Below are 20313 nucleotides of genomic sequence, written 5' to 3' on the forward strand. Positions count from 1 at the left end.
GCTTGCAGTGCAGCGAGATCTGATCGTCAATATGCTTTAGTTAGTATAACAGGACAACAGAAGAAAAAGAAAACTTAAGTATTAGTTATGTTAAATAATTTCAACAATTTTCTTCTCTTCTGTCTAGTGGGATGCAGAATAAAGAACATGGAAGACACAACTTCACGATCTACTGTACATAAAAAAATAACAACAATCACATTTTACTAGTTTTCAATTTTATGTGCAAAAGCATCAAAGTGCTTTACTACAAATTACAACCTATAAACACAATTAAAACAGCTGAAATCTGTACAGATTGAGCATTATTAAACAACACATCATAGGAAAACAGAATCACAGTAAATGTATAACACCACAAGACATTGTCCAGATAACATTGTTTTCATTAGAAAATATTGTAATAAATAATTCATGAATATAGTGCAATTGATTTATGCATAAATATAACTAATCATCTAAAATCAGTTTTACATTAACCAATTTTTAAAATCAAGGCAGCCACAGAGTTTAGCTATATTACTGTGATAATGGAAATACTGCACTGCAATTTGAAAATAAACAGGTGATAAATCTGTATTTACTATAAACTAAAATTAGTTTTAATAAACATAATATATAATATAAAATTTCCCCATCATCTACCAGAAAATGGTTTTGAACATTACTGAGCAGTAGTTCTAAAAACAGAGGCACTGTTTTGCAATACAAAATTTTTTTCAGAAACATTCTTAAGTACTAAACTTGGTTGTCACGATATTAACATTATGGGGAAATCTAATTAAAAATAGATAGTGGCACAGTAGTCAAACATGTAGTGTTTCAAAAAACTATTTTCCTACCTCTAAAGATAATCAAAAACTTGTGTTTTATACACATTACAAAAGGCTAAGAAGCTCTCATAAATTTAAGAAAAATGTAATATCACTAAATTTATATTATTCAATTCCAAGGCCTTATTTCAATTAATACTAGCAATATTCTAAAAAAAAATGTTGTCCCTATTTTAAATTATGCATTCTCTCCATTCAACCTAAACTGCTTTAAATTGTTGGTTATTTTAATATTTTGATTTGAAAATAAGAAATGAAATGGCATTGAAGTGTTTGACTCAAAAACGGTGACAGTTCCTTTTTTTTAATTGAAGTCTGAATAAGACTGACAATGTAAAACAGCATGAAATGATTTAAAGGATTAAGAGAACATTATTCATACTACAAGAAAACATAATATCGTGACATCCCTAGTACTAAGCTGGAACCATATTTAAAACGTATTTTGTAAAGCCTGAACTTAAATTGTGACCAAATTCTAAAAATTAATAAATTAAATAATGCCACTTCTGTTTTTTTATGGCAAATTAGCAGAATGCTGCCATGTCTATACTGCCAAAGCAAAATAAGTCCAATCTTTCATTGTATCTGAGATTTTAATGAGAAAAGGTAACTTCATCTAATCTTTATAATTCTGAATGGCATCTCCTACATCTTTAAAAACCTTCCATATGAGCTACAAAGGTACGACCTTAAATCCAAATTCACACAAAAGTATTTTTCTTTTAAATCTTCCCTATTCTAAGTCACAAATTAGAAAAATGGATCATTAGCAACACAAGAGACTTAAATCTGTCCAAAGCTTTTCTTATCTAATCATAGAGACCCTGAATTCAAAAAGCTATTTTCTATTAAATCTATATCAAAATGCAACAGTTGAATTTGGTAGTCTTTCAATGATAATGCATATGATCAACAAAAACTGAATGCACAGATTAGCTTTGTAAAACTAGAAGAAAAGCAGCGGTTGGTTTTGTATCAAGAATGATGTAAGGATGAAAAAACTCATTTGTAAAACAAAGCATTTTTAAAAGTCTCTGACAAGAAAACACTTAACTTAGCAGCAGGTAAGTTTACAGTTAGCAAATTCCGCTATGGGAGTGTGAAAAATGCAACCTTGTTATCATATACTATACCTACATTTTTCATTAAATACAGACTAACAAGAGCAATAAAACATACTATTCTCTTCAGTGCATCTTATGCATCATGCTCTGTACAGTGCTATTAATTTGTTAGTCATTTTGTCCACCTATAGCTTATCCAAGTTTCAATAAAATGAAGAATTTTTCAAATTTTCAATTTAAGCATCTTGAAATAGGAGCATCAATTCAGGGATTACTTCCCTTCTTAAACTTGCAGCATGTGACATTATACATTGTTTCCTCATACAACTATGGGTGATGGGTACTTAAAAAGCTGACTAAAAATGAAAATTTAAACCTTTGTTATGTTCTTAAAGATTGAGCTTGCTGAAGTATCAATCCTTTTAAGCATGGACACAGAAAGATTAATGTCCCATTTTACCGAAATGCCAATTTCATCCACTGTGTCTCCATGCAAGACCGATGGGGGCAGGGTAGAGAGTTGGGGAAAAGAAAAATCTCCTCATGATTGCAGTGAAGTCAGCCAGTGGAAGGCACGGAACTTGAGAGTGGACTGTTGCCTGCAAAGTAGCACATGGTTAAGTGGACTGGGGAAATTACATGGGACAAAAGGAGGAAGCGGTAGCCTCATGAAAAATAAATAAATAAATATTTTGCCAACAGTACTGAATACTTAGTACAGAACTTTACAGCTCTTTGAAAAAAGTATGTTTAAACCAGCCAATCCCTTTGTTGGCATTCTCTAATTTTGCACTTTAAAATGTGAAATGTATGTCTGCTTTACTACACAATTTGAAACATACTGTGTAACTTATACACAATGGCCCAGACTTAAACATAGCACACAATGTGCTCCAACATCTTCATTGATTAAAACATGTTTACATTTATCTTTACGTTTATGAATTTACTATACCTTTCAGTTGGCAGGTTGATTTTATAGTTAAGAATTAAACTTCCTTACTAGTCAGTTTGTTTCTTTTCCTGACTTGGGCTCAGTGAGCCAATCCTATAAATAATGCTATGTTTGACTACTATTTGTGTCTTTCAACCCAATCACTGAAAACACTTATAATGTGGCAATTTTCTTACTACAACTTTTCTAAACACAATCAATTAGTATTATTCTACAAGAGCATTAAGATGAGAACTAGCAAATATGACTGTACTTAAGTATATTCCTTTTGAAGTATAGTCAAATCCCTGCTTGAAATTATGCTTTGCCTGAAGGCCAAAGGGTGGTTTTACAATATTAGTTAAATAGCATTTACTGTATGGTGAGGTCCATCTGAGTTACATCCCTTAGGAGGATTTATGCAGACTTGTTGCTACTTTTGGAGCTGCTTGTCCCTGAATTTGTCATACTGAACAACCCAGCATCTGTTAATCTGAGCTTCTTCTTCGGAGGTGTCTTCAGTGTCCCAGATCGTTCTTTTACTTTGTATTCTAAAGTGCTGTGAGGTACACCATAAATCCCTTGTGCTTTAGAGACACTCATTTTTCCACTCATTACCATTGTAATAGCTTCTTCCAAAATGTCATGATCATATTGCCGATAGCGGCCACGTTTTTTTCGTGGTTGTTTACTGTCTTTTAGGCTAATATGATCCTGACTATCGTTTTCAGATGGCACATCAATTGTGCCATTTTTTACATTAAGACATAGCGGAGAAAGGTCTCCATGCAGTAGGTAGGAATCAACACTAGAACGAGTCAAAGGTAAAGAACATTCAATTTTACTCTGCTTGGGTAGGATAGTTTTGAGCTTTTGAAGAGCTGATCCTTCCAGCAGTGAAGAGGTTTTAGATACCTGGTACATAACATCGAGGAGGCCACAGCTGTCAGACTGGGATTTGGGCACAGAGCTTGCTCGTACCTGAGGAATTTTTAACTGAACAACAGAGCTACTGACACTTTCGTTATGAAGGTTGTCATCTTTTTCTTTTAGCTGCGTAACCATTCTTTGCAGGGTTAACTGATGGAGGTAACTGGAAGCAGTGGGGAATTTCAATTCTGAGGTTTCTAGATGTGAGAGTTTTCGGTATGTGCTGCATTGATCAGGACTACGTTCTGCCTGAGCTCGAGCCCACAATGCAACTTTTTGTAGAAGAGCATTAGGTTCCCCAAAGGTCTTCGAGAAACAACCTTCTCTGGTGTCTCTTGTTTTACTTTTCAATGGTGCTGCTCCTCCTGATAAGGCTTCCAAATGATAAAGTAAAGTCTGGTGAGGTATTCCATAAAGTATGGCTGCTTTGTTCATGTCCAATGCCCCTGACTGAATGTCTTTCAAGGCCTTTGAAAGCAAACCATCTGCAAATTCAGCACTTCGTTTCACGTGCTCTTCAGTGTTTTTCTGTAGTCTCCTAGGATGGATGGAATGAAACGATGGTAAGCTGACGCATGAGACTGGCACACAGCTATGGAAGGGTAGGGTCCACTCCTTTATTACAGGCTTGCTTGGGTAACATCACTGCTTCTCTCACTGTTTAAGTCTTTGCGTTCTGGTTGTGATTGCTTAAAGTTGCAAAAGGTTACAGTTCTGGTGGGCAGTGCAAATGTTTGATTGCACTTCTACAGCAGTCTCAGCAAGAGCTTTATGTTACAGTTCAATATTTGTGTTAATGTTTCTTGAAGTTGTTATCTCGTGATAGTTGCTTGCAAAACAAAAATACAACTTTCACAGTTTTAGAGCTTCAATTAATGTCCTTTTCAGCTAATTCCTAAATCAATGTGTTAGTAGAAACGTGACGTTACCGCTAAACAAGTAATAAAAGAGTCAACCCTCTTTTGTTTCCAGGCAGGGTATTGCAATCACAACATGCTAAGATCATTTTTTTCCAAAATATTGCACAAAACAAAGCACAAGCCACAGTAACACTGCACAATAAAAATCCACAGTGACAATCCAAATGTGACATTTTCAGAACTAGTAATTTTAAACACATTCAGATAAACAGATAAGGATGCAATTCTAGTTTTGGCCACATGCCATTGCAGTAAAAAAACATCATTTGTTTTGCACTTTTCATTAAAGAAAGGCACACAAAGTCTTTACAAGTGTTCAAATATTAAAGACAATTGTCCTAGAAGTACAACTTTCTTTCAAGGTTGCTTAGAAATACATTAAGTGCCAGAAGTGTCAATATAAATTAAATTAGTTACATTAGTGTGTAAATACTAAAGAATACATTACAATTATTTAACAGTAACTTGTATGCTTCTAGCTCAAGGAACTGTAACAACACCGATAGGCATTTTGCTGAAATAATTTCTGCAGCTACCTACAATTCAATTGAGTTCAATTTTTCAAATTTTAAGATAATGTTCTTAAATGATGATACAAATATTATATTGGTAGTCTTATTAAATACTGAGTAGATAATTGTGACAGGTAATAAGAGCAAGATACGGCATGGAGACAGAAACTTCAGCCCACTAAATTCATGCTGATCATCAATCACCATTTATATTAACCCTTCATTAACCCTATTTTATCTCCACATTCCTATCATTCCCCTCCACCCAGATTCTAACACTCACCTACACACAAGAGGCAACTAACACTGACCATCAAGCTCACGTCTTTAGAATATAGATTGAAGCAGACCACCTGGAGAAAATTCACAAGTTGGCGAGAACATACAAACTCCACATAGACATCATTACAGGTCAGGATTAAACTCAGATTTCTGGTACTGTGAGGCAGCAGGTCTACAAGTTGCACTACTGCCACTCCACCACACTACACAATAAACAAGCTGGAAAAGAATCCCAATTGCCAGCAATTCTATAAACATGATTAATTGTTAATAGCACAATATTGACAAAGTATTAATCATCAATGCCTGAATTGATTTTGCCCCTCATATGGTAAAATTACACAAGGTAATTTTATTTCCCCTTTGAAAGAGCTTTTGATATCTTAAATGTGAGAATCATAATGCTTTAGGGGCAAACAACCAAATTGATCTACATGGGCGCTCCTGAAATGGGTGTAAACTAACATTAAACTTCATGGAAACTTGATTAAAGAGACAATGTATTCAAACCTTAGTTTTGGAGTTCCCATCATCGTTCTCCAATTAAAAGTACCTCTCTGACAAAATGGTTTTTGACCTGAAAACGGTGTTTCTCTTTTCGTGTATGTGTCTGAACTTACTGAATGTCTCTAGCTCCCTTGTTTCCATTTATTATAAATGTACCACAAGATGCTATACTGAATTACTCTAAAAGATAAATAAAAATGAGGAAAAGTAAAGTAAGCTACATGATCCCTTGAGCTTGCTATGTTATTCAAAAAGATAATTTCTAGTTTTCAACCTTGATTCCATTTTCTTTGCCCATTTTTTTATACCTTTTGATACTCTTGGAGCCTAAAATTATTTATCTTTTTAAAGTATACTCTCAACAATAGGGTATTCACTGTTCTCTCCAAAGATCAGGACACACAATTCTTGATTAATAACAACTTAACAAGATATTTTGGTGGTGACCTGACAACTAGGAAGTGATTGCAGTAAAACATCAGAACAGCACACCTGGTGAAAACTAGTCAAATGAACTATTAATATAAACAGGAATATTACAGATCTGGCATAACGGACACAGGAAGACTGGAAGGAAGCAAGGCAAAAATATACACGAAATTTAACTTTACAAAATCTCATCTCTTTTGAACCTTGTTAAATTTAAGCAAAGAACATATTACAATATACAATTCAAAATCTAGATATATTTAGACCAGTTCATGTTGAAAATGTTGAGAATTAGTTACTTAAATATCTTGTAGAAAATTACTATTACTTACTGCAGAAAATGCAATCTCTCCTACACTGGACGCAACAACTGTAGATTTAGTGATCACTTTCTGTTGCTGAATACTAACAGTGAGTCCACAGCAACACCATGAGCTCCTGGTTATCCTCTACTTTAATTCTCTGCACCTCTCCCACCCTAATCCATCTGTCTTTGTCTTCATATACTTTTTCACTTAAGATCAAGTTCAAGAGTGTTCTCTAGTGCTCTTAACTTGACGATAAGTTTTACAGATTCATATCTAATCACCTCGACACCTTCCAACAGCAGGTGCTGATTATGGAAAATATTTGCATCAAGCAATGAGAATGGAGATGGTGAGGCTATTGCCTGGACCAGGGCCTCATTTTGATACACAGTATGTGGGTGGTCCACATGTAAAGCCTCAATGCAATCAAAAGGAAGGCAGCCAACTTTACTTCCTTAGGTGGTTAACGAGGTTTGCAATGTCACCCTAAACTAATAAACTGCAGATGTACTGCTGAAAATATCCTGACTGGTTGCATCAATGTCTTGTACGGCAATTCAAATGCACAGAAATGTTAGAATCTGCAGAGAGTAGTGGACTCAGCCCAATACATCAATGGAACATTCTCCCCTGCCATCGATGATATCTATACTTCAAGGGGACCATCTATCAAAGATCCTTTTATCTGGGCCATGCCATCTTCTTGTAGCTACCATCAGATAGGAGTACAGAAGCCTGAATTCCCATAACAGCTACACCACTTCAACCACCTGGCCTTTGAACCAAACACTACAAGTATAGCAATACTTTGACCACTTTGCACTACAATGGACTTCAGTTTTTTGTTCTAATTGCATTTTCTTGTATAATTTTGCAGAACGTTTTTTTTCTTGTGAATATTTTGTATCTGAAACTACATGCCTGTCATGCTGCTGTAAGGAAGCTTTTCATTTCACTGTGCATACACATATTTGTGCATATGACAATAAACACCACTTTGATCTACAGTATATTTCATAAGCTTCAGTGACTCTGCTCTGCTGGTCTTTCCAATGCTTCCCTTCCCTTGAGTATTCTGCCTGTGACATTTAACTTGGACCTATCTTGTTTTGACTCAATGGAATCTCCTACTTAATTTCCCCCCCTTTTTTTATCACTTTTGTTCTCCACTCGACCAGAAAACCTTTCCTTTAACTACTAATACAACTCATACCTCTCCTTTGCCCCCAGTTCATCTCTTTTGCTTGGCTGTGTTTTTGTTTACATTCCCAGTTAATTTCATTTAGGATACTTGCAACTAAAACAGCAAAAGGGTGAATTAGACTTACACAGTTAGGTTGGATTTAAAATCTCCCATGAGAATTAAGAAGTGTATTAACTCAGTGTCATACCCACATTTGTATTTTCATTCTCAAAACACAAATTCAGAAATGCTATTAAAGGAACCACAACACTAAGTAGCCAAGTCAATGACTTTATGAAATATATATGTAATAATGGGACAAATCATCTGTGAAATTTTATGCTAGCATGAAATTCCACAAATTCTCCACCTCTTATGCTGAGGGTGATCTCCCTAAACCTGTTCTTTATAAACTGGATATAAATGTGGAGAGCCCTTTGAAATCAACGGGCTTTGAATGCAAATGTTTGTGGCTTTACTCTTCTGGCCTACAGCAATATATTTAATTTTTAATGGGTTTTGAGTGATTGTGAATGTTGGTGAACAAAGATATTTATAAACTTTCAATTTAAACTGCAGATTTGACAGCCAGCAAGCGTGTGGGAAGGACCTCACTATTCTTGTTTGCTTTACTGCATATTTCTCTTAGATCCAAAAAAGCATAATAAACAAAAGTATCCTGATCAACTGTCCTTCTCATCAGCCTGCCATAAAATTATCAAAACTAAAGCCAGTAAAAAGTAAGTTCATGAAGTATCTGTTCAGAATTAACAAAGGTATCTAAATTTTCTTTCTGAAATTGGTTAATGGCAGGCATAATGAATGAGGACCGAGATTTGATAATGGGAAAAAAGGGGTGCACCACTAATGTAAACAAACATTATAAATACAATATAAACTAGTGTCTCTAGTTGGAGACAGGGTGTAAAATACCCTAATATTCCAAATTATGGCATTTATCCTTTATCAACAGAAATAAAATGCATATAGTTTAAAGTGTCATTATGGAACTAAGAAATAATTCTCCATTTGATCTTTACCATTTCCATACTGTGGAAGATTTCTTTTTTGATCAGACAATAGTTCGTATTTAAAATTGAGCTGAGAATATAGTCTGGCTCTATTTTTGTTTTAAAAAAACTTTGCAGATGGCAATTCTGATGGATGCAAATGTATAGACAGAAAAGTTGTTTTTACTAATGGTGTTTGTCTAAGGAAATATAATTCTATACAGAACGCAAGCACGTTAAAGCTACAATAACGTGAGCATTGATTATTTCAACTCTTTAAAATGGTCTAGCTATCCACATATCAACAGTGGGGCTGTAAAAGGGCTGGAGCAAGAGCTTGTATTAAGGAAGTACCATTTTGTTTTTCATGCCTAATTAGTTTTGTGCTCCCACTCACCTCCTCTTAACTTTCCCAGATGCCAAGGAGTCAATCTTGCTAAACTTACATACTTGTCTGGCAAAGCAGCAAATAGGCCACAACTGGAAATATATTGGAACATTATATGCCTAGTCAATTTTAATTACTTTTGTGAGAATACCTAAATAAGACTATATGATATAGAAGCAGAAGTAGGCTATTCGGCTGATCGAGTCTGCTCTGCCACTCAATCACTGGCCGATCCAATTCTTCCAGTCATCCCCACTCCCTAGCTTTCACCCATACCCTTTGAAGCTCTGGCTAATCAAGAACCTATTCATCTCAGCCTTAAATATGACTTGGCCTCCACTGCCACTCATGGCAACAAACTCTACATATTTACCATCCTCTGACTAAGGTAATTTCTCAGCATCTCAGTTCTAAAAGGATGTCCTTCAATCCTAAAGTCATGCCCTCTTGTCCTAGAATCCCCCACCATGGGAAATAACTTTGCATATCTAATCTGTTCATGCCTTTTAACATTTGGAATGTTTCTATGAGATCCCCCCCCCTCATTCTCCTGAACTCCAGGGAATACAGCCCGAGCTGCCAGACATTCCTCATACGGTAACCCTTTCATTCCTATCAGTCAACTTTCCAATCTACACCATTCTAGGATCTGCTGTGATTATGAACAAAATAATTATACCCAGACTTGAATTTGGGCAAATTCCTTTACCATCTTGATTCTGATATACTCTCAATCTTTAATGGCAATATGAATTTTATTATGTGTGTGCCTGGAATAAAGCATTTAAGAACAAGGTTAAAGTGCTTAATGATCAATTAAAATTTAAGTCGCGAAGATGAAAGTAAAACAAATGGGATATAATATGTATTAGTGGTTTTTATTTCAAAACATGTTGCAAGAAGAAAACTTATAATAGTATTATTTTAAATACTGAAAAAAGTAACAACAATCTGGCTAAACAAGTTAGCACTGATATTTGACACTTCTGGCACTTTAAAAGTTTTCAGATACTGCACTAGTACGATATTCCAAAATAAGTTCTGTGAAGGTGGAAAAAGATAAATAGTATTTTTTGTGCATTCCTTGTGCACAAAAAAAAACTACCAACATACAGGAGTACAAAGTTGTTCAGTGATCTACCATATGAGTTTCTATTACAAAATTCTCAAACATGCAATGCAAATTGAGTCAGTAAACAGTTAGAAATTGTTGTTTAATATTCACTGCAATCAAATCTACTGTCAGTATATTTGTCCCTGCGTCATAACATAGCACCTATATAACAAAGCAAAATGAAACATAATAGAGTTTAAGTTTACTTGTCAGAACTATATCTGTAAAAAGAAAAATCACATCACAGAATTCTCTTTTAAGTAAATTAAAACCAACTCAAACCAGCTCATTTTGTCATTAGAAATTTCTTTTTGTAATAATGAATGAAATTCAGTTGACTTCATCTGCAAAACAAGCAAACTAGCAGCTAGAATTCTTGCTGCTTTATTAGAATGCCACAACGGGAAAGGTGGGGGTGGGAGGGCAGTTCCCACTTGAATAACTCTGATATTCAGCTTTTTGTTTCCTATATGGCTTGTCTTTACATAGATTCTGTATCCATATCCACTCTAACAGTTTACATCCAGCCTGTACAAAGGTTCTAAAGTTTTTACATTATAAAATACTAAATGTTGAGCATCTTTTGGAGAATAGATCAAATATTGTACAAACATTAAAAGTATTATACAGGAAGATTAGGTACTTAGCTTCCTGAGACTTATTGCTCAATTTATAATCGAATCAAGATGCATAAAAACAAATACGCCAACTATTAACTTCAGGCATAATTTTGATGACTCGGCAACACCACTGCCAGCTGGTTTGAAAAAGTTTTTGACAGATCCTTCTAATTCTTAATGACAAGTATTCCGGTAAATGCTTTCACAATAACAAAGGTTTTCAGTACAAGTGTTCTGCAAATACCGTATGTGTATAAAATCAAAATGTACTTGATACTTCTAAATCTTGATGACAATCGAAAGTCTGGATGAAGGCTCCCAAGACATGACCACACAACAAATCACAAATCTTTCATTAAAGAAATACTTCCAGTCTATATTGCAACACCCATAGAAATTCTATATGTTAATATAATTCAAAGTGATAGGGAATTAACATGTTCATAGAGCTTTATCACTCTCAAAATATAAATCTTATTTCAGAAGCAAATACAATTCACAGTCACTGAGTCATATAAATAATTTGCAACTTAGATTGTTTATCAAAGTAAATAAATTTTAAACTTAATTAGTTTGAAGAGACATGAATATAGACTAATTCCCTTTTAATACAGAATCTGTAACAAAGTCATAATGGCAATACTCTTGGAACACAGATGTAACATTGACTTGTGTGGAAGGAACAAAACACAAGTTTAAGACAAAAGAAACAAGAAAAATAGGTCACGTGCATATGGTTTAAATGTAAACCCTTTGGATCAATTTCTTCAATGATACTTACCCTGATAATTTGGTAGTGGTTGATGTAAGACAAGATCCAGTTGATAGTGTGGAATTTGTACTATTCTTCTTTGTTGACAGATCAAGCACTCCATCTGCTAATAGAAAGTTTGGTTCAATTTTTCTAGAATACACTCTTTAAGGTGTTTAAAGTTCAGTGATATTTACATCTTGCTCTTTACTAAATAACAAAACCAAACCTGTCAGCTCAAATCTTCAGATAAAATTCCAGTTAAATATTAAAGATGCCATAATCTTTATGGATGCCTACTGACAATTTCAATTTTTCAAAATGTAAGAAATAGCTTTGAATTATAAATAAAACTATTTATGCATTAAAATCAATAGACAGGGATTCAAAAAAACATCAGCAACTGAGGATCTCCAACATGACCAAACTCCCTGGATAAAAGGGAATGAATTGAACATCTCGCCTCCACTCTTTACAAATAAAAAATAGGGCCACTTCAACTAGGGATCTCTTATTAAAGCAGAGAGAATGCCAACACTTTGAACATTACCAAAATAAGCCTAATATGGAGAACATAAGAATGGTGTAAGTGCAAGCAGAGAAAGCAATTATTCATCTTTGACAGAGAATATTTCCTCCGTCAAGTCCATGAAAATCATTAGTCTCTTGTCACAGAGATAACTTCGAGGGTTATTCATTTCATTTCAAATTTAATAACTAAGTTCATTAAAAATATTGGTGAAAAATTGAAATGTCTGACATTAAAATAAATTTTAATCTGTTTTGAAGAAAAAGCATGTGAAAGCTCTATGAAAGTCATTTTCCAATTTTGGAAAGACAATTACAAAGATGAACATGCAGTATTCCAAAATCTTTACTTCCAGTGCAGTGTTGCTAACTTTGCAAAAATAGCTATTGTATCACCAGAACTTTTATACAACTTCTATATATCTTGTAGAGCTGAGAATACTAACAGATCAATGGAGTTTCCTCTTCCAAGTTTGTGGGAATGCCAATGGAACTCAACAATTTTATTACCTTTGCTACTAACTCTCATCTTGCTCTCAGTTTACTCAGACTATTTTGAACATTTGTCTGCCTTTTCTAAAAGAGTCTGTCTCCATTTCAGGAGACAAACTAGCCACAAGTATTTACTATCACCCCAAGGACTCTCACAGCTCCCCATCTTGTGTCTTATAAGGATGTCATCCCTTTCTCCCAGTTTCTCTAACTCCATCATATCTGCTCTCAAGATAATGCGCTCCATTCCATGACATCTGGAATATCTTCCTTTTTCAGGAAACATCTCTTCTCAAGCGCTCTCTCGTATTTCCGCATTTTAGGACTTCTTTCATTCCAACTCTCTCCAGACAAGAGAGAGATAGAAATACCCCATTCCTCGCCTTTCACCCTCCTAGCCTCCACATCTAGCATATGTATTATCCTTTGTCATTTCAGCTAGCCCAATGCCCTTGAAAAGAAAAGTAGTGGATACAGTCCAGTCCATCATAGGTAAACAGCACCTCACAACTGAGCACATCTACAATGGTATGTAACCCTCAGGTTTGGCCACTTCCCCAGACTCAATTCCAGCAGCTGATTTATCTTCAGAGCAATCAGGTTACAGTAAACGTGGGGAATGGTGTCATCAGAAGCTCCCAATTGATCCACTGCTTGATCTTGACCCTCCTTTCCCTTTGCCTTCACGGTGATGGCAAACTGACACATGGCCTTCACCCCAGGTCTGCAATGCTCTCCCATTCCTCGTCCCTGCCCAGTCCCTCATGCACCTGTTGGGACAAAGCATCAGCATCAATGATCCTGCTTCCCGGCCGGTACTTCAGGCTGAATTCAAAGGCAGACATTGCCGCCAACCATTGATGCCCTTTGGCAACCAGTTTTGTCGAGGTCAGGATATAAATCAGGGGATTGGTGTCCGTCCTCACCTCAAACTTGGCCCCATAGAGGTAGTCACTCAGCTTATCCACCACTGCCTATTTCAACGTCAGAAATACCAACCTGCATGCGGGATAGTTTTTCTTGAAGGGTGAGACTCCGACTGACAAATGCAACAGGTCTCAACACAGTGCCCTGATCCTGATACAGGACACCCCCTAAGTCCTCTTGGCTGGCATCCATGATGCAGTACATATGGTAATCGGGTGGTTGGTCCTCAAAAGCCAGCACCGTGGTCAGCAGCTCCTTCAGCAACTGAAAGGCCCCCTCACATTTTGCATCCCATCTTGGTCCAAAGGGCCCCGTTACTTTCCACCCTCCTGTCCTTTTCTCCCCTCCCCTTTCTTCTCCAAGGGAGGGCAACCACACAGAAGCTGATTCAATGGGTGACTCACTTTCGCGTAGCCCTTCATGAATCTCCGATAGTAACCACAGAACCCAATGAATGAGCGCAGAGCGTTCACAGTCTGGGATCTTGGCCAAGTGGTCACTGCCTCTAAATTAGCCAGATTTGTAGCTACTCCATCCCATGAGACTATGTACCCAACATTGCTAACAGATTTATTTGCGGGGGTGGAGTTTCAAGATGGCGATGTAAGCATCTGCCTTTTAGGCACTCTTTACTTTTTCAACTATAATCACCCTTTAATTAAATCTTTTTGAACCTAACCATATGAGTTGATACCTTTGATTAACTCTTTTTTTCTAAAACAATATTTGATTTAATCTTGTCAAACTTAAAATGGCTACAAGCAAGAAATTGTCTAAGGATCCTCTATCCATCGACGCTATTTCTCATCTTCTGGACGCTAAACTTGCAACTCTGGAAAGCAGGCTAGAAAGTAAATTGGAAAGTAAACTGGCAAGTTTGGAAAATAAGCTTACCACGAAAATATCTGAACTCGAAGGATTTGTTAGATCGCTTGATACTAAGCTTCAATCGCAGGCATCAGAAATTCAGCGGCATGAAGATAAGATCACGACTCTTGAAAAATTAATTTGCGAAAAAGTACGTACAATTGAAGCGCTGGAGAAGAAGGTACACTCGACTGTTAAAACATTAGATCAGTATAAGTTTAAAATTACTGATCTTGAAAATCGATCTCGCAGACAGAATTTGCGAATTATCGGGTTCCCCGAAAAAGTTGAGTCCGGTGATTTAACTGAATTTTTCTCTAAATTATTGTGGGAAATTTTCGGTGCTGAAGGTTTGCATACTAAACCTGTTATTGACCGAGCTCACAGAGTTGCGAGGTTTTCAGCTGCGAGTGGCAAACCACGAGCTGTGATTGTTCGCCTTCATTATCTTCGGGAGAAAGAGCTTTGAATTCGATTAGCTCGTAAAAAAGGTATGATTTCTCACAACAGCAACACATTTCGAATTGTTGAGGATTATTCATTCGAAGTAATGAGAGCGAGAATTGCTTTTAAACCAGTGATGGCAGAGATTCATTCGATTGGACTTAAACAAGCTTTAAAGTTTCCAGCGAATCTTAGAATTACGTTGAACGACAACAGTCAGCAATTTTTTAATACTCCGGAAGAAGCGAAGAAATTCATTGAAGAATATCGATCTTCTAGTGCAAGTTGAACTATGTGTTATGCTGAAGATTTTTTGGAGAGAAGATGCCATTTCATTTTAAGTTTTAACCTATGAAGCTGGGTTATAACTTCTTATCCTGATCTACGGGTCTGGTTTCTTTTTTTTTACTATCACCATCGTTTATAGATGCTCTTTTAACTTTTTATAATATCTCTTTTTTTTTATTATTCTTTTTTCTGTTTCGGATATACACGTTTATATTTTGTAATAAGGATTTACTTCTTTTAAGATGTCGTTTCTTCTTCCCATAAGACTTTACTTTCTGTAAACATTTATCTGTTTGCCTGCACTTGGAAATGGGACGAATGTTTTGGATTTTTTTGGTCTTTTTTTAAATTAAATATTGTAGTGTCTATTAAATTTTTTTTAATCCTATTTTGATAACTTTTTTTTCTATTAAATTTTTTTAATAGATCGTTGAACTTACATTTATATTTTGTAATATGGCTTTTTCAAAATGTCGTTTCTTCTTCCCATAAGCTTTTGCTTTTGAAACGTCATTTTTCTTGTATTTGAACATGGAATCTTTTTTAAAGGTATATTACACTTTCAAATTTTAATGTTTATACCTTTTTTTAATTAATGATCGTTTGTTTTATTATATTATTTTTTTTCATTCTGATTGATATACATTTTCTCTTTGCAACCCTATATTTAAATCTGGGTGTTATATAGTTTTCTTTTAATCTTTTCATGGAGCTGCCATCTTGAAATGGGGTTAATATTAGTGTTAGTTTATGCACCTGCCGCTTGGCTTTCTTTCGAGGGGTGGGGGGAGGGGTAGGGATCTTTTTTCACGCTTTTGCTTTTTATTTTTTTGCTTTTAGTTTATGGGCCGACTTTAAATTATTAATATTGTTGAAGTATCATGTTCTTCGGTTGCTCCTGTACCATTTTTCCTTCTTCCTGAATTATGGGTTATGTGGTTTTTTTCAACCTTTCATGGTATATACAATTAATATTAGCATGATGGATAAGTCTATTAATTTTATTTCTTGGAATACTAATGGTTTAAATCATCCAATTAAACGTAAAAAAATATTTAAAGTATTCCATAGACTAAATGCTAATATTATCTTTGTACAGGAGACCCATATTAGGAGGGAGGATAATCAACACTTTTTTAGGTTCTGGAAGGGTCAACAATTTCATTCGAATTGTACTGCTAAAATTAGGGGTGTGTCTATTTTTATAGACCCCTCAATCTCGTTTATACATCATGAAATTAGGGCAGATTTTTGTTGATTACTGGTTCACTTTTTAAAAGTGGCTTTAGTTAATATTTACGCTCCAAATTTTGACTGCCCTGAATTTTTTAAACGTTTATTTACTACCCTTCCTAATCTAAATGAATATATGTTGATAATGGGTGGAGATTTCAATTGCTGTTTGAATCCTCTGATGGATAGATCTAAACCTATTCGAACTCTTCCGAATAGATCAGCTTTACTTATTAACTCTTTTATGGTCGATTCGGGAATTACTGAAATATGGCGGTTTTTGAACCCTAAAGATAAAGAATTTTCGTTTTTTTCACATGTATATCATAGTTATTCTAGAATTGATTATTATCTTATCGATCATCGTTTATTAGCAGATGTTATTGACTGTAAATATGATTCTATTACTATTTCGGATCATGCACCTTTGAAGTTATCTATCAAGATTTCGGACTCTTTCATTAATACTAGATCTTGGGAGACTCAACGCTACTCTGTTTCAAGATCCAGAATTTATTACCTTCATAAAACAGCAAATTGACTTATTTTTTCAACAAACTATACTGAAGAGATTGACAGAGGAATACTTTGGGACTCTTTTAAGGCTTTTATTCGCGGACAAATTATCTCATATTCTGCTGGTAAAAGAAAACAAAGATATTTAGATATAGCTTTATTGGTGGATAAAATTAAAAGAAATTGATAAGATTTATTCCGTTACTCCTACCAAGGAACTTTATAAGAAGGGAGTTGAACTGCAAATGGAACATAGCTTACTGTTATCTTCTTCAATTGAGAATCAATTGATTAGGACCAGGGCTCAATTTTATATCCATAGTGATCGAACTGGTAAATTGTTAGCTAATCAATTAAAAGCTATTTCGACTAAGCGACAAATTATTAAAATTTGTAAACAAGATGGTAGTCTGACTACGGATCATAAAGAAATTAATAATACCTTCCAAGATTTTTATAAATCTTTATATCAATCAGAATTTGATGGTGATCTGTCTATGATGGATAATTTTTTTAACAATTTGAATATTCCCAAATTGACAGATGAAGATCTAAGTTTATTTGATGCTCCTATTTCTATGGCTGAGGTAGGAGAGGCTATTTCATCGATGAATTCAGGGAAAGCTCCTGGCCCTGATGGTTATATTATAGAATTTTTAAAAACTTTTTCTTCTTTGCTTTCCCCTTGGTTATGTGAAATCTTTAATGATGCATTTATTAAGAAGAGACTACCCCAGTCCTTTTATGAAGCTACTATCTCTTTAATTCTTAAAAAAGTTAAAGATCCTACTTTATGTGCATCTTATCGCCCTATATCATTATTAAATGTAGACTCTAAGATTCTTACAAAAATTTTAGCTATTAGGTAAGAAAAGGTACTATCACAGATTATTTCAGGAGATCAAACTGGTTTCATTAGGAACCGATACTCCTTTTTTAATGTTAGAAAATTAATTAATATAATTTACACTTCCTCACCCACAACCCCAGAATGTGTTATTTCATTAGATGCTGAAAAAGCTTTTGATAGAGTTGAATGGACATACTTATTTAATGCTTTGAAGAATTTTAATTTTAGTTCTAATTTTATATCATGGATTAAATTAATATATTATAAACCTGTTGCTTCTGTTCTTACGAATAATTATAGATCCTCTTTTTTTCAATTATCTCGTGGTACGAGACAAGGTTGTCCCTTAAGTCCTTTATTATTTAATATTGCATTAGAACCTTTAGCCATTGCTATTCGTGAATCCCCTAATATTTCTGGTATTACCCGTAATGAGAAATTATACAAGTTATCGCTCTATGCTGATGACTTGTTGTTATATATTTCTGATCCTGATAATTCTATTCCCGCTATTCTATCCTTGTTGGCTCAATTTGGTAGTTTTTCTGGTTACAAATTAAATTTGGATAAGAGTGAACTTTTCCCTTTAAATGCACAAACTTTACTGAATGACAGGATACCATTTAAAATTGTTACTGATAATTTTATTTATTTAGGTGTAAAAATTACCAAGAAATATAAAGATTTATTCAGATTGAATTTTTTACCTATGCTTCATCAAATTCAACAACTTACTACTAGATGGTCTCCTTTATCCTTATCATTGGTTGGTCGGATCAATGCTGTTAAAATGATGATTTTACAGAAATTTTTATATTTATTTCAAGCTTTACCAATTTTTATTCCTAAGTCTTTTTTTGATAGCATTGATTCAAAAATTTCCTCATTTGTGTGGCAAAATAAAAACCCCATATTAAGTAAAAGACAGTTACAGAAATCTAAAAAAGATGGTGGTTTAGCTTTACCCAATTTTAGATTTTACTATTGGGCGAATAATATTCGGAATTTATTATACTGGAAATTAGATTTAGATTTACCATTGTGCCCACAGTGGGTAAATTTAGAATGTAATGCTACACAAGGATATTCTTTATTTTCTGTTCTTGGCTCTTCTCTCCCTGTTGACTTAGCTAAACTTAATAAACAGATATCTAACCCTATTATCAAACATACATTACGAATTTGGTTTCAATTTCGTAAATTTTTTACTCTAAAAAAACTTTGTTCTTGATAGCCCTATCTTACTTAATTTTTTCTTTAAACCCTCTTTAACAGATCAAGCTTTTAGTATATGGAAAAGGAAAGGTATAATATGTTTTCGCGATCTTTTTTCTGAAGGTAGTTTGATCAACTTTCTAACAAATTTAAATTACCTAAATCTAATTTTTTTTAGATACTTACAAATTAGAAACTTTTTATATAAAGTTTTACCATCCTTCCCTAATTCAACTTTGATAGATTTTTCAGATATGATTTTTACTTTAAATCCCTGTCAGAAGAGATTAGTGGCTCTTATTTATAATATGATTATGAAAATACAACCAGAGATATCAGGTAGAATTAAACAGGAATGGGAAAAAGAACTTCAATACAATATTTCAACGGAAAAATGGGAAAAAATTTTACAAATGGTTAATTCGTCTTCTATATGTGCTAAACATGCTTTAATACAATTTAAGGTTGTACATAGAGCTCATATGTCTAAAGATAAGCTTGCTCGGTTTTATTCTCATATTAATCCTCAATGTGACAGATGTCATTTAGATGTGGCTTCATTGACCCATATGTTTTGGTCATGTCCTACTTTACATAATTATTGGAAGGACATATTTGCTACCATTTCCTCAATTTGGAATATTGATTTAAAACCTCATTTTATCACTGCAATTTTTGGTATTCCAAATGAAGATGATAGTCGATTCTCTCCTCCAATTAGACGAATGATTGCCTTTGTAACATTAATGGCCAGGAGATCTATATTACAAAATTGGAAAGAAATAAGTCCTCCTACCACATTTCAATGGTTTTCTCAAACTATTTCTTGCTTAAGTTTAGAAAAAATTAGAAGTACTATTTTTGATCCATCAATTAAATTTGAAGAAACTTGGGGACCGTTCATTCGACACTTTCATATGAATTAATTTGACTTCTTCCAGACCTTTACTCTTATTATTCTTGTTCAGGTATGGAGTTCCGGAGTTTTTTGACACTACCATATACTTATAAACTATTATTGTTGCCCATGTTAGTTTAGGTTTAGCTTTTTTTTTATTATTTCTTTAAATATACATTTTTTCTTATATTTTACATTTTTTTCTTTTTCTTTTGATTATTTTTACTCTTTTCATGTATAATCAATATAGATTAGATTGATATTGTA

The 20313-nt window shown here is 34.3% G+C and overlaps 1 protein-coding gene across 9 annotated transcripts in view; it reads right to left on the minus strand.

Moving 5' to 3' along the window:
• The window catches only part of lcorl (ligand dependent nuclear receptor corepressor-like), a 244929-nt gene that overhangs the window by 40005 nt on the left and 184611 nt on the right, over positions 1-20313 (minus strand). For 6 of the 9 annotated variants that reach the window (XM_059988936.1, XM_059988937.1, XM_059988933.1 and 3 more), the window contains one exon: positions 11819-11915. In XM_059988936.1, the coding sequence (XP_059844919.1) occupies positions 11819-11915 (97 nt within the window). Of the gene's footprint in view, positions 1-182; positions 4303-11818; positions 11916-20313 lie in introns of those variants that run through there. The other 3 variants (XM_059988942.1, XM_059988941.1, XM_059988934.1) reach the window with 3 other exon arrangements.

Source organism: Hypanus sabinus, chromosome 14, assembly GCF_030144855.1.
Source record: "Hypanus sabinus isolate sHypSab1 chromosome 14, sHypSab1.hap1, whole genome shotgun sequence".
Taxonomy (NCBI): Eukaryota; Metazoa; Chordata; class Chondrichthyes; order Myliobatiformes; family Dasyatidae; genus Hypanus; species Hypanus sabinus.